This window comes from Ostrea edulis, chromosome 1, assembly GCF_947568905.1.
Source record: "Ostrea edulis chromosome 1, xbOstEdul1.1, whole genome shotgun sequence".
Classification (NCBI taxonomy): Eukaryota; Metazoa; Mollusca; class Bivalvia; order Ostreida; family Ostreidae; genus Ostrea; species Ostrea edulis.
The window spans coordinates 70,709,111-70,723,462 of NC_079164.1; the positions used below are offsets into that span (position 1 = coordinate 70,709,111).

At 37.5% G+C, this 14,352-nt stretch overlaps 1 protein-coding gene across 2 annotated transcripts in view; it reads right to left on the bottom strand.

The window, feature by feature from the left end:
* The window catches only part of LOC125683255 (short transient receptor potential channel 7-like), a 94,003-nt gene that overhangs the window by 61,575 nt on the left and 18,076 nt on the right, over positions 1 to 14,352 (bottom strand). For both annotated transcript variants that reach the window (XM_048924211.2, XM_048924221.2), the window contains one exon: positions 8,060 to 8,165. In XM_048924211.2, coding sequence (XP_048780168.1) covers positions 8,060 to 8,147 — 88 coding nt within the window. In that variant the 5' untranslated portion in view covers positions 8,148 to 8,165. The remainder of the gene's footprint in view (positions 1 to 8,059; positions 8,166 to 14,352) is intronic.

The following is a 14,352-nucleotide window of genomic DNA, read 5'->3' on the forward strand; positions in this document are numbered from 1 at the left end:
CTGGAAATTCCTACAGAAATGAAAGTAGAATGTAAATATAAGAAATAAACTTTTCTGAAAATACATGAGGGTATGAATTGCAACATTTCACGCCACATACTTTTCATGACGAGCTAAAGCGCTTTATAAAGTATATTCCAGTTTGAAGCGTCACAGTTCCCACCCTCATGTTCATGTATTGTAAACTGAAGACAAAAAAGCGATACAGTATACTAAGCGCTTTAAAAACGAAAATCTTTTTTTAATTATATACATCAACCAAAAACACTGCATGTATATCGATATCTCCTCCGACAATGACCTCTAAAGCACTGCATGTATATCGATATCTGCTCCGACAATGACCTCTAAAGCACCTGCAGTCATCGTTTTTCGTGTTTCCTGTCCGCTACAACATCTACTAGAGCGCATTATTGTCAGTTTGTTTTTTTTTTATCCTTTTGATTAATAAATGATGCAGATAAGGTGCGAGGTCGTCCAGCTAAATCGATAGTCAACATGGTTGACGTATATCTTAAACATGCTTTGGTCGAAAAAATTGACTGGGATCAATTTGTAAACGTCAATTAAGTGTTTAATTGAACTTTTGTAAATCTAGTCAGTAGTAGCGGTTTGTTTGTATTAATTTTGACTCAGCCAGTTAATTTTTATATACTTCGTTTATTGCGTCATTTGTTTGCTTATAACATATATGACGTATTTACTGACATCGTCTTGTGGATTGATTGGGTGGTTTACTTATGAATATTCAACAACAAAATGCAAGCAGTGGAATGTCTTATGTTTTTTTTTCTGGAATTGTAATCCCAAATTTTAAGGTGATAATTTTTTTCATTTGCTCCACTGACTCACTAATTAGGATTTCAAATAATATTCACATGTAGAAAAGAAAAGATTAAACAAACAAACTGGAAAAGGCCTTCCAAGTGGACTCAACTTTTAAATGAAAGGTGAAGATAACGAACAGTGATCAATCTCATAACTCCTATAAGGAATACAAAATAGAGTTGGGCAAAATCCGATCCCTGAACATATTAGAGGTGGGATCAGGTGCTTAGGAGGAGTAAACATCCACTGTCGATCGGTCACATCCGCCCTGAGCCCTACAGTGTATGTCTTTATCAGGTAAACGGAGTGATGTATAGTCAAAATCAGTGTGTCAAGATCGGTCTAACAATCTGTATGAAACATGCCAGGCAACATCTAACCCAATAATATGTTGTTTTGGCAAACTATATCATTATAACAACCATAAAATTTGCGGAATGTTGACTTCAAACGAGACTGTTGAAACCCCAATAACATCAACTTGTTTGTCAGTAACCTAACTCGATTTGCAAATAGTACAATAAACGTCTGTCATACAGCGAAATTCAACCTAAAAACATATTGTGCAATCTGAATTGATACAACACACATTCTGAATAGAAAAGCCTTAAAGTGAGTCATGGTGCACCAATCCATCTGACATATGAACTGATTATATATTTCTCTTAAGAGGGATTTTCTGACAAAATGCCAATGCAATATCTGTATCTATGATGAGAACAAGTGCAGGAAACCATTTGATCTACTTTTAGCCCTAAAGTAGGTCATGGAGCACCAAAAAAGTTGATTATGTATTTCTGTGAGAGGGAGTTTTTGACAAAATTTCAGGGCAATACCTGTTATCATACCGAAAATTAATCTGGAAAACTGTTTGACCTACTTCTACCCCAAAAGTAGGTCATGATGCACCAATACAGTTGAAGTGCTAAGTGCACTTGTACTCGTTCGAGAATAAAATTATGATACTAAATTTCAGGACAATATCTGTATTCGTATCCGGAAAATTGTTTGACCTACTTTTAGCTCGAAAGTAGGTCACGGTACACTAATCCAGTTGAAATTCGAACTCATTCTTAAACTACTTGAGGAAGAAATTGTGACCAAATTTCAACGCAGTGCATGGTTCTGTGACGAAAAACGTCTGGAAAACATTACCTTGGGCTGACACACAGACCAATCCAGCTGAAAAGCAATACCTGTGACCATACCGAAAATTAATCTGAAAAACTGTTTGACCTACTTCTACCCCCAAAAGTAGGTCATTGTTCACCAATCCAGTTGAAATACTAACTGCAATTGTATTCCTCCGAGAGGAAATTTCAGGGCAATATCTGTACCCATAATGAAAAAAAGCCCGCAAAAGTGTTTGATCTATTTATAGCCCTAAAGTAGGCCAAGGACATACTAATCCAGCTGAAATGCAAACTGAACTTGTATTTCTCCAAGAGGAAGCTTATGAGAGTAATATAAGCTAGGAAAACTGTTTGACCTATTTTAGTCCGAAAGTAGGTCAAGGACGGACCAATCTAGCTGAAATGCAAACTGGACTTGTTTTCCTCCAAGAGGAAGCCTGTTGACTAAATTTCAGGGAAATATCTGTACCCATAATGAAAAAAAGCCTGAAAACTGTTTGACTTACTTTTAGTCCTAATGTACGTAACAAAGTGAAATTTAACCTGGACAGGCCAATCCAGCTAAAATGCAAACTGAACTAGTATTTCTCCAAGAGGAAGCTTATGAGGGCAATATCTGTATCTGTAACGATAAAAGTCCGGAAAACTGTTTCACCTACTTATAGCCCTATAGCAGGTCAATGTGCACCAATCCAGCTGAAATGCAAACTCACTCTTACGCTTCTTAAGGGAGATATTGTCACCAAATTTCAAAGTCGTATATGCATCCGTTACGGAAAATAATCCGGGAAACATAACCTCGGACGGACGGACAGCCAGCCAGCCAGACGCACGGACAGGCCATAATCTAATGACGGGCGTATAAAAACTTATCATACGCAGAACAAGCTCTTGTGTATCGAATCAGCTGAGAAAAATAAACACCATATGCGGGTGATAATGGAGTATTGCTACATAAATATGGGAAGTCGACGATGGAGAAGCTGAAATCATCCCGTTTGTCATAAAATTGGGCTGTTATTTCCCGGTTACTATTTATTTTCAATAAGATATCTAAGTATGAAGCAGATACTTCTTCAAACAAAATACACAACGATAATCAATATGCTTTTTCCCATCTGTTACATTTAATTTTATTTCAATTAGAAATTTGAATAAACAGGCCATCTACAACTGAATTAGTATCAAATGACATTCTGTTAAAGTGTTTCTGATAGAAATAAAATTGTAAAAGCATATTTAAATGATACAGTTTGCTTGGGAGTTCAACTCTCAGAGATACACATCATGGGTTTGTACAATTAATGATCTATCTTTATCATATGTCACTAATGATAATCATTCAACGAAACATATTATTTCACCTGAGAATAAAACTACATTCATTATGATTAGATAAATGTATAAAGCACATCTGCGTATTTGTGCCTTAAGGATAGCGCATACATACATGATATAGTATTTATTGCATGGGGGCTTTTGGGAAGAGTAATAAATGTGAGTGATCTTACATAAGGAATGCAAACGTAGATTAACACTGATGTGGGTTTCATTGTTACTTCCAGGGTTAATAATGTATAAACTCTCAGTTAATATTTCCATTGCAAGCTGTTATTTTCCTTCATTTTCACATATTAATCGGATTACAAGCAAAATGCTCTTGCAACTCGATCCAATCCACGTGCGGAATGCCCATCACATTTTACAGAGTGCTAATCTTATTGGTTGCAAAGGATTTGTTTTTTATGTTCAGTATTGTGGTGAATGGGTGTGTAATCAGCTTAATAGGATTGTTCTTTTTATGTCGGATATTGAGATGAAAGGGCGAATAATGAGTTTGGAACTGGGTTTCCCGAATTTCCTCGGTTTTGTTTCAGCGGCGATTCCTTTACATTACTGATTAATACAAAGATGCATGGAGCAAAAAGATGTTTTTACAGTCTGAACATTGCCACAAAACCTCTGAAATATATTCTAAATGTTGCTCAACTCACGTGTATGTCTTTGGATGTCAAGAAATAATTGTTGAAAATCAAGCTACATTATAACGTCATCAACAAAAAAGGTATACACTAAGACGTGAAATGACATGCATGCTGTACCCACCTATGGAACGCCATACCTCTCTTATATTAAGTCTAATTATATGATGTTTTCATAAATATGTGCTGTGCTTATTTAAGTATGTGCTGTGGTAATTTATAATGTAATTATATACTGTGGATTCATTATTATATGATGTGTTTCTAATGCAAGGTGAAGATAACGAACAGTGATCAATCTCATAACTCCTACAAGCAATACAAAATAGATAGTTGGGCAAACACGGACCCCTGGACACACCAGAGGTGGGATCAGGTACCTAGGAGGAGTAAGCATCCCCTGTTGACTGGTCACACCCGCCGTGAGCCCCATATCCCGATCAGGTAAACGGAGTTATCCGCAGTCAAAATCAGTGTGCCAAGAACGGCTTAACAATCGGTATGAAACACGTCACACAGCATTTGACCCAATGCATAATATTATATGCTGTTGATATTCAATTATATGCTGTTGATCTGATTATATAAACAGTTCTGATATTATATGGTGTAGATTTTTAATTATATGCAGAGGTTCTGTTAGACGCTGTTGTTTTGTTATTATATAGCGGTTTCGTATTTATATGCTGTGGTTTAACATCTATATGATGTGGTTTTGTCATGTGGTTTGCCATTATGTGTCTGTCATTATGAGGTTCGTCATTATATAATGAGGTTTACGACAGCCGGAAAAGGCTCTATAGAAAATAATAGCAACATAATCCGGCTATTATTCTAAAAACTACACTGATGAAGCACATGTATGCAGGCGTGAAGCACCGCAGTTCATACCCTCGTACATATTTCAAAATTGAAATTCATTTGTAAAGCTCAGACTTAGGAATATTCGATAGTATTGATACATTGTACTTCTTCAGGAACAAGGCCTGAGCATTTAATTCCCGCTCAAATCGTACTTGTAAGTCAACATTTGCGTGCGTGGATCTAGTTATATTTCCTATCACCCCAATGCTTGTCTAGTTTGGTCTTTAAGTCGTTGAGATCTTTGGCATAAACGACACAATCCGGTAAGTTGTTCCAGCTGTTTACTACCTTCATACCAAATGAGAATCGCCTGCTGTTTAACCTGCTCTGTTGCTTTGCCGGTTTCATGCTGTGGCCGATGTTGAGCCTGCTCTGTTGCTTTGCCAGTTTCATGCTGTGGCCGATGTTGAGCCTGCTCTGTTGCTTTGCCGGTTTCATGCTGTAGCCGATGTTGAGCCTGCTCTGTTGCTTTGCCGGTTCTATGTTGTGGCCTCTTGTTCTTGTTCTAGGCAGTAGCTTGTCTTGGTCCAATCTATCCTTTACAGTCATTATTTTAAAGACCTGAAACATGTCGTCTCTCTCTCTCTCTCTCTCTCTCTCTCTCTCTCTCTCTCTCTCTACGATACAACAGGAATGGCAGATTGAGACTTCTTAGACGCTCCTCATAGGGCAAATCCTTATTTCCTGCACATAGTCTTGTTGCACGCCTTTGAACTCTTTCCAACTTGTCTATGTCCCCGGCATATTGTTGGATTCGAGGTGCGTTGCCGTATTCTAGGATAGGTCTAACCATGCTGGTATATAACCTCTTGATCACGGTGCTTGCTCTACTGGTGAATGGTCTTTTAATCAACCCCAGGATTCGGCATTGGGAATGGTACCTATCATCGGTGCCTGTTACAATGTACATGTATATAGGAAAAAACGCTAATTATTATTTCCTATCCTCTCTTTTAATCACGATATGCAATTTAACCTAACATGTAAATACATGTAAATGTTTTTAATCACGATATCTATATGTAGTCTAACAGTAAATATAGTTAGTGATAGCTCCTTCGCCAAACGTTTAACATTTAGTGCCAATTCATTTCCCATTTACCTCAATACTAACCTTTGGCCCTCTCCAACTAATTAACTAAATTGATTTTAGACAAATGACCGTCAACATTTCAAAGTCTATTCCAATTGCTAACAAGAGGCCCATGGACAATATCGCTCACCTGAGTCACCTTGGTTCATATTTCCCTATATATCCGCATGTAAAACTTTGATTTCTATTGTGGCCCCAACCTACCCCCGGGGGCCATGGTTTTTACAAACTTGAATCTGCACAATGACAGGAATTTTTCATGTAAACTTTTCTGGCCCAATGGTTCTTGAGAAGAGGATTTTAAAAGATTTTGTCTATATATTTGTATATAAAACTTTGATCCCCTATTGTGGCCCCATGCTACCCCCGGGGTTCATGATTTGAACAAACTTGAATCTGCTCGATGTCAAGACGCTTTCATGTAAATTAGTACTTTCCTGACCCAGTGGTTTTTGAAAAGATTTTTATTTTTAAAGATTTTCCATATAAACATGTATTTGCAAGTAAAACTTTGATTCCCTATTGCGGCCCCATCCAACCTCCGGGGGCATACTTTTAATACACTTGATCAAATTTGCATTATGTCAGGAAGCTGTCATATAAATTTCAACTTTTCTGGCCCAGTTGTTCTTGAGAAGAAGATTTTTAAATGACCACACCCTATTTTTACATTTTTGTGATTATTTTCCCTTTGAAGGAGACATGGTCCTTCATTTGAACAGAGTTGTTTCAAGCCCTTCAACCAAGGATGCTTTTTGCCAAGTTTGGTAAAATTGGCCCAGTGGTTCTGGAGAAGAAGTCGAAGATGTAAAAAGTTAACAGACGGACAACAGGCGATCAGAAAAGCTCACTTCAGCTTTCAGCTCAGATGAGCTAGTAAAAACAACAAACATTACATAGGATCCCATTGCTTTTATAGGTCATATTTGTACTATTTTACAATAAATTATAGTAATCTGCAGTAGAATACAATTTTTATTTCAAACACACCCCTACCATGTAAATTTCCTCAGTCATTAAGCATCCGGGGGTTTGGTACTCTAATTCCGTAAAGAAACCTCACTACTACCTCCATAGGTCTAAATTTACGGTGACGTCTCAATATGAGTGAAAGATTCTCAACAAACAAACAAACAAACATACAACCTATTAGATTAATAAATAACAAGGTCTAAAATAAATGAAGCCGAGTAGCTTTAATTTTACCGACCGTCCTATTTATGGATCTCAATTTCCGTATGATTAATGAGTTAACGTACAGTAGATATTTCATTTTGTAATCGATTACATCTGCCGTAGTGGATTACTGTTTGTGATATTTTGTTTAATATTTAATGTTCCATTGTTAATCTCGGTCTAAATATTACAATCCCATGAATGATAGAAATTTCATGAAATTTACTCGCAATATGACAGACTCATGTAATACAGTTTAGTATGCCTGTGGAAAGAAGACTCTATATTAAAAGAAATAACCGGAAGTACACAGAGATATGTAATCAGACTATACCACAAACCAGATCCGCATAAGTACACAATGAAGGCAAATAAACCGCAGCAACTTCACGGCTCACCTACAGCGGTTCTTAATATTAATGCTGTTCCAAGTTTACAGATATACTCAAACAATAAAGTGTATAGATGTGCATCCATATTATATATAAATGTAGTCTTAAATCAGAAGAAATGAAATAGATGTACAATACTGATTGGATTGCACATTTAGGAGGGCAGATATTGTGTATAAGCATACTGAATTGTTCAGTCCATTTTCAGGTATGAAAACATACAATGTAAGCATGATAAAGCTATTAACTATTTAAAGACACGTTCTTACAGATATGTTTAGATTTTAAAGTGCTACAATGGTCAACAAACGTTGATTATTAACCAAGAATGATTTGGTGATTTAAATAAATTATACTCCTCCTAGGTACCTTATCCCACCTCTGGTGTTTTCAGGGGTCCGTGTTTGCCCAACTCTACATTTTGTATTCTTTTGGTATTTATGAGATTAACCACTTCGTTATCTTTACTTTTTTCATTCACCGCAGTCTTTTGATATGATTCATGCATTACCGATTAAACAACAAAACATATGTTGCCATGTGAATAAAAAAAAAGAAAGAAGATAAATGATAGAAAATGAAACTACTCACGGCTAGGACTCTCGTGCTCGTGGAGTCTGTACCGATCTTGTCCTCCTCTGTGTCTCTTAAACGTTTGTATCTCTCCAAACGAAAACATGGTCCCCAATCCTGTTAGCTACAAGGTTTGATAAGATGTTCATAAGTTGTCAATGCAGCGAGTAAGGTTTTCATATTTTATAAGACGAATATTACTTTTTCGCTAGTGTGCCTGAAATACATAATTATCTTTATCTCATAAAAATACAGTTGTTTTGATCTATGTGTTTTAACTGAGTAACTTGTAGAGTTACGGGCATAATCAATGAACAGAAAATAGACGTTTATATACTAAACTGTTTAATGTTCAAATTAGAAGACACATTTTATAAATTATATGTAGAAACATAAACAATGCATTTACATTAATGGTATTTTTGTTATAGAATTAACTCTTTATGGGGTAACGATTCGGATGATTTAGCGAGGTGGAAAGATACAGCATGTCACAATTTCGTATACACTGAAAACCATTCACTGCAGCAACTCTTGTTATTGCCAAAGAGTTGGTAATTAAGCTGAATTCGTACTGAGCGACAATTGCTATATATTGCGGAGTGTCAATGACTCTCGAATTCCCAATAGTATACCTATTGATAAAGTTTCAAAGATTTTTAAAAAGTAGCACAGTCCAGATAAAAGTCGTGGAATTGAAGAAAAAAATTGATTTATTCCAAGGTGATTCATGATTCTAGTTTTGATATTGTTACAGTATGGCAGTACTACGCATGTAAAAATACACAGTTCTTGAAATGCATATATTGCTTTCTAGGAAGATGATGACTGGAAATGAAGAGATATCTGCCGTTTGTGCATTGGAAATTCTTCTATCATGAAATACCTATAAATCTCCATGTTCTTGATTTTTGCCCAGAATATTTCTTAGATATGTATGCTTCGTTGAATTTGTTGATAGCTAAATTAAACGATACGTCAGTCGATTTGATTACATATGAGGAATCAGGTTAAGATGAAATATTGTTTAATTCTATTTCATCTGCCGTCTATCTGTTTAATATACGTGTGCATGTAGTTTTGTAACGTGCAGCGGTCTGAACACGCTCGCCGTGGCTTAACTTGCGTGATTAAGAGACTACCATATTACTAGAAAAGCCAGCTCACTAGCAAGGCAGTAGATGCTCCTTATGTACTGTCCGTTGCATTTTATACTGATTTTAATAAAAATAGATTTCATTTTTGCAAATACATGAGCGTATGAACCGCAGCACTTCACGTCAGCATACTTTATGAAGCGGTTTCCAGCCAGTCTGTCATGTATTATAAGGAGTCGCCAAGGTTTATCTCTTAATCCTATATGGCGAATACAAAGCACATCATGTGAAGGTATTGCAAATCTGCAACACAGACAGAGACAACCACCATATGGTTCATTTAAATGCTTTCAAGATCAGTGTGGGCGCTCTGCTCCAGCTATTCTCTGCATTTGTCAGCGGTCAGAATACGTCACAATAGACAATGTACGTCGCAATAGACAATATGTCATTTCATTCGGCTGATAATGCAATTTTCTGTTTGTTTGCCTTAGAGCAGGTGCATGCAGACAGACTAATGGATTTTAACTATTGATGTACGCTTTGTTGAAACACCATGAACAAAGAACATATCGTTATTCTGTGCAAACTACAAAAAGACTAGCTAGGATTATTTCAGATACAAAATAATTTTACACCTTCATCTGAATTGTCTCAAGAACTTGGATGAATGCTGTTGAGTTGTATTACATTCTACACTTTACACCTAAAGTTATTGACATCACGGATAGCTCTTTGTTCATTAAAATGGAACGAACTCGGAAATATTCATATGCTGTAAGATTCATTTAAAAAGTACTTCAGTTGTTAAGCACCATTCTCATTCTGCGCATATGTAATCTAATGGGAATGCTTACTCTTCCTAGACACCTAATAGCACACATAGTGTGACCAGAGATCAGTGTTTGCCCTACTCTTATTTTGTATGCTTCAAAGGATTTATGAAAATGATCACTGTTCGTTATCTTCACCTTTTCATTAAAAAGATACTGGGGTTCCTCATTGACAGTATCTATGTTGTCTTTGGAGATGAGGTCTTTCAACATTCTGTTGAAATTTCAATTGGCACAAATTGTGCTCCTGATTTTGAATTTCATGAAGCAGAATTTACTCAAATGCTTGAGAATCTCTAGCTGTGACCTTTACCTCAACATTCAGATAGATCGCCGACTTTTATCGATAGAAAAATAATATTTATCCATATGTTGATTTGAATATATCACAGTGAAGTGGAAATTAAAACATCACAGAGTCTTGTACCTCTGCTTCATATTTGGATATTCTACTGAACATTGATGTTATCTGCAAACTTTTATGACAAACGAGATTATTTCAACTTCTCCATCGTCAACTTAGCAATATTCCATTATCACCTGCAGCAATCTTTGCTACCGAGTACTCCAGCTGATGTTGATCTTGTGGAGATGTTTTAAGATTTCTTCATAAACAAGGTGGCTAAGATCCGAGTTGGTCTCCAAGAACGTCAACTCGATCAGTCAGACCCTCTTTAAAGGAATGGGAAATTCACTGGAGAACATTTGAGTTCCTTTGATTTTACGACTATAGACGAAGTTGAGTCAATCATAAAAAGTCGGCAGTCTTGTGAGCTTGATTCGCTCCCCACCTATTTGATAAAACAATGCTTCGACTGTCTTCTTCATTCAATAAAATGTATAATTCTCGAGAGGGACGATAAACAAATACAATCAATCATATAGCATATTGTATCCTCCTCCGTTTCGAACCCATATCTTGAATGGTGACTGCTGTCTAGGGTTAGTGCGAGGTAATGAATCAGTAACCTTTAACTTTTGAAGATGTGGACGTTATAATGATCTACCATGCCAATACGACTTATAGTTGGATAAAACGTCTGATATGTTTCATACCGATTGTTAGGTCGTTCTTGGCACACTTATTTTGACTGCGGATACTCCGTTTACCTTATTAAGATATAGAGCTCACGGCGAATGTGATCGGTCGACAGGGGATGCTTACTCCTCCTAAACACCTGATGCCACCTCTGGTATATAAAGGGGTCCTTGTTTGCCCAACTCTTTATTTTATATTCCTTATAGGACTTATGAGATTGATCACTCACTTCGTTATCTTCACCTTTCACACTTATATTCTCCATCTATAAAAACAGGAAATATAATGGCCAGGGCATCTTTCTGTTCTCCACTACAGGAAAAAAAACTCACAAGACTCCTACGCAATTGCTTCAATGAGCACCTGGAATAAGACTTGCTCACTGAGAGCCAGTGTAAATATAGGTGGTGACACGGCACAGTAGATATAATTCTCGATGGTAAAAAACTACAGGAAAAAATGCAAGGAACAAAACGTTTGTCTCCACACCACATTGTCGACCTGACGAAAGCTTTTAATACAGTATGTCGTCAAGGCCTATTGAAAATCAAGACCAAGTCTGAATACCCAGCCAAATTCATTCCCATGATCCAAGAGTTTCACGACATGCATATGGTGCAGAAGTATGGTTTGCCAATACAACCGGTCATTGGGTCAAATGATGTCTGACGTGCTTCATATCAATTGTTAGACCGTTTATTACAGACAACTCCGTTTATCTGATCAAGATATGGGGCTCACGGCGGGTGTGGCCGGTCGAAAGGGGATGTTTTCTCCTCCTAGGCACTTGATCCCACCACCGTTCTGGCCAGGGGTCCGTGTTTTCCAAACTCTTAATTTTGTATTCCTTATAGGAGTTATGAGATTGATCAATGTTAGTTATATTCACCTTTTCATGGTATATATTCTCAGCCGTTCTTTGTGACAAACGGTGGTTTAAAGTAGGGTTGCATGCTAGCTCCGACTCTGTTGAGCATGCTGTTCTCTACTATGCTATTGAATACCTTCAGAGAGAACACAGCCCATGACTTTCTATTTGCTGATGAGTACGCAATGAACGCTGGTATATAATGTAGTCTGACATACATGAGGGCATAAAACGCTTGTCTGAAGCCTTTGACAACTTTGGGTTGCCTACCTCATCAGCACTCTGTCACATTAGACCAACATCGACAATGAAGTACACTGTAGGTCACAGGATCTTCAGATCCAATACTATCTTCAGGAAGAAGGGGACTGAGTATGCAGCAGCTGAAGGTTTACTTTCCAAAATGTACGACGGCAAAACCTGGACATCCTATAGGCGTCACTCCAGGCAGTTAAATGCCTTCCACATAGTTGTTTCAGGTCACTATATGGCATTAAGTGACAGACAGAATATATGATTCTAGAAACCGTAATTCTTGTGCAGACAAAAATGAAAAGCAAAGAGTTGATCATGTACGTTACAAGGACAAGGCAACAATTGTCTTTCAAAGAGACTGTTCTAAGTTTAACTGACGTAAAGCAAGCGATCCCAAAGTGGAAAGAAATCACGATACGAAGGCACCCTGATGTCAAAGCTGGAGATAAGCAATGCCGATTCTGCTACTTGGAAAGTACTCGTGGAGGATCGTTCCACTCCGCGCTCCAGACTAATTAATTGGTTAGTTGCTTGTATATTGTTTATCCCCCGCTCGAGAATTTTTCACACGTATGGAGACGTCACAATTTCCGGTGAAGGGCTGCAAAATTTAGGCTTATGCTCGGTCTTTGAGCAGAGAGGAATCTTTATCGTGTCACACCTGCTGTGACACGGGACATCGGTGTTTGCGGTCTCAACCGGAGGACGGTCCAATCTAGTCGCTTCTTACGATAAGCAAGGGGTACTGAGGACATGGTTCTAAAATACGAGATAGGGATGGAAGTGCACATCAAGATTTTTGACACATGATGCTGAAGATATGTTGTTTTCTCCAACTTTAAGGTGGTGTAATGGAATTTTGCTGCACTGTGTTTTGAAGAGAAAATGAACAGCTACGTGTTGTCCTGATTCAACTTCAACAAGTTCGTAACCATCCGTGAACTAATATCTGCTATACAAGCTTCTAATCTTGAAAAGTATTCATTCCATCCTTCCATTGGTCATACATTGTATTACAAGATAAATTTGAGAGTCGTTCGCAAAACAGTGGTAGTTCATTCCGTGTTGTCAATAGATGGTGCCCATTCAATGGTTTGGAAAACAGACAGTAGAGTTTAGACCCAAGATGGGGAACACCAAAAGAAAGGACTCGCTTGATCAGTGGATTTTACAGAGTTAATAGATAAATATTGCCGTCGTACGATTGAATCCATTTTAAGGCAACACGTGTTAGTCCATAAGCTGTATCGATTCTATGAAGTACGATGCGATAGTCAATGACCAAATGCAGCAGACAGATCCAGAAGCACGAGGACAACAGATGACCCGTTATCTAATGCCTGTGTAATGTCCTGATGGACTTTAAGCAAGATGGTTTTTGTAGAATGTCACTTTTAGTATGCTGACAGCATTGTGTCACAGGGATAACTCAAATCAAGATAATCGTCCAATCTCTTAGTCACCACTTTTTCGAATATTCTAGAGATGAATGGAAGATTGCTGACAGGTCTGTAGTTTGAAAGGATTTCCTTATTTAGTCCTGGTTTCTTAGGTAGCAGTGTTATAACTGCCTCTCCTCACTCATATGGAGACGTCATCATTGCTGGTGAAAGGCTGTAAAATTTAGGCCGATGTTCGGTGTTTACGGCCTTTGAGCAGGGAGGGGTCTTTATCCTGACAACCTACTGTGACACGGGACCTCGGTTTTTGCGGTATCATCCGAAAGACCACCCCATTTAGTCGCCTCTTACGACAAGCAAGGGGTATTGAGGACCTACTCTAACCCGGATTCCGCTAAAATGAAATCAGTCAATAATATTCCTGGTTTCAGATGCAAGTTTGGTTCAAAACATAAACAGAAAGTAAAAAAAAAAAAAGACGTCTGTTCTAAGCATCTAAACCTTCATCTAATTGTTTCTTTACAAAAATGTATTTCCGAAAATCTATGGTATCTCTTTACTGGAAATTGACCACAAATGCTACACCTGTTGCAATGCGTGTTTAGTTTCGATTTCGGCCGATTATAAATTGTAAAAAAAAAACAAAAAAACACCTGTTTTCTGATTGGCTCTGCGCTACAGGCGGCAACACCAATAACCGTCTGGAACCCATGTTTTGAATGGTGATTGATTTCATGGTTAGTACCAGGTATCGTCCGAATCGATAACTCTTGACTTGTGAATATGTAATTTGTGATATGTCGACTTTAAACTTTTGTA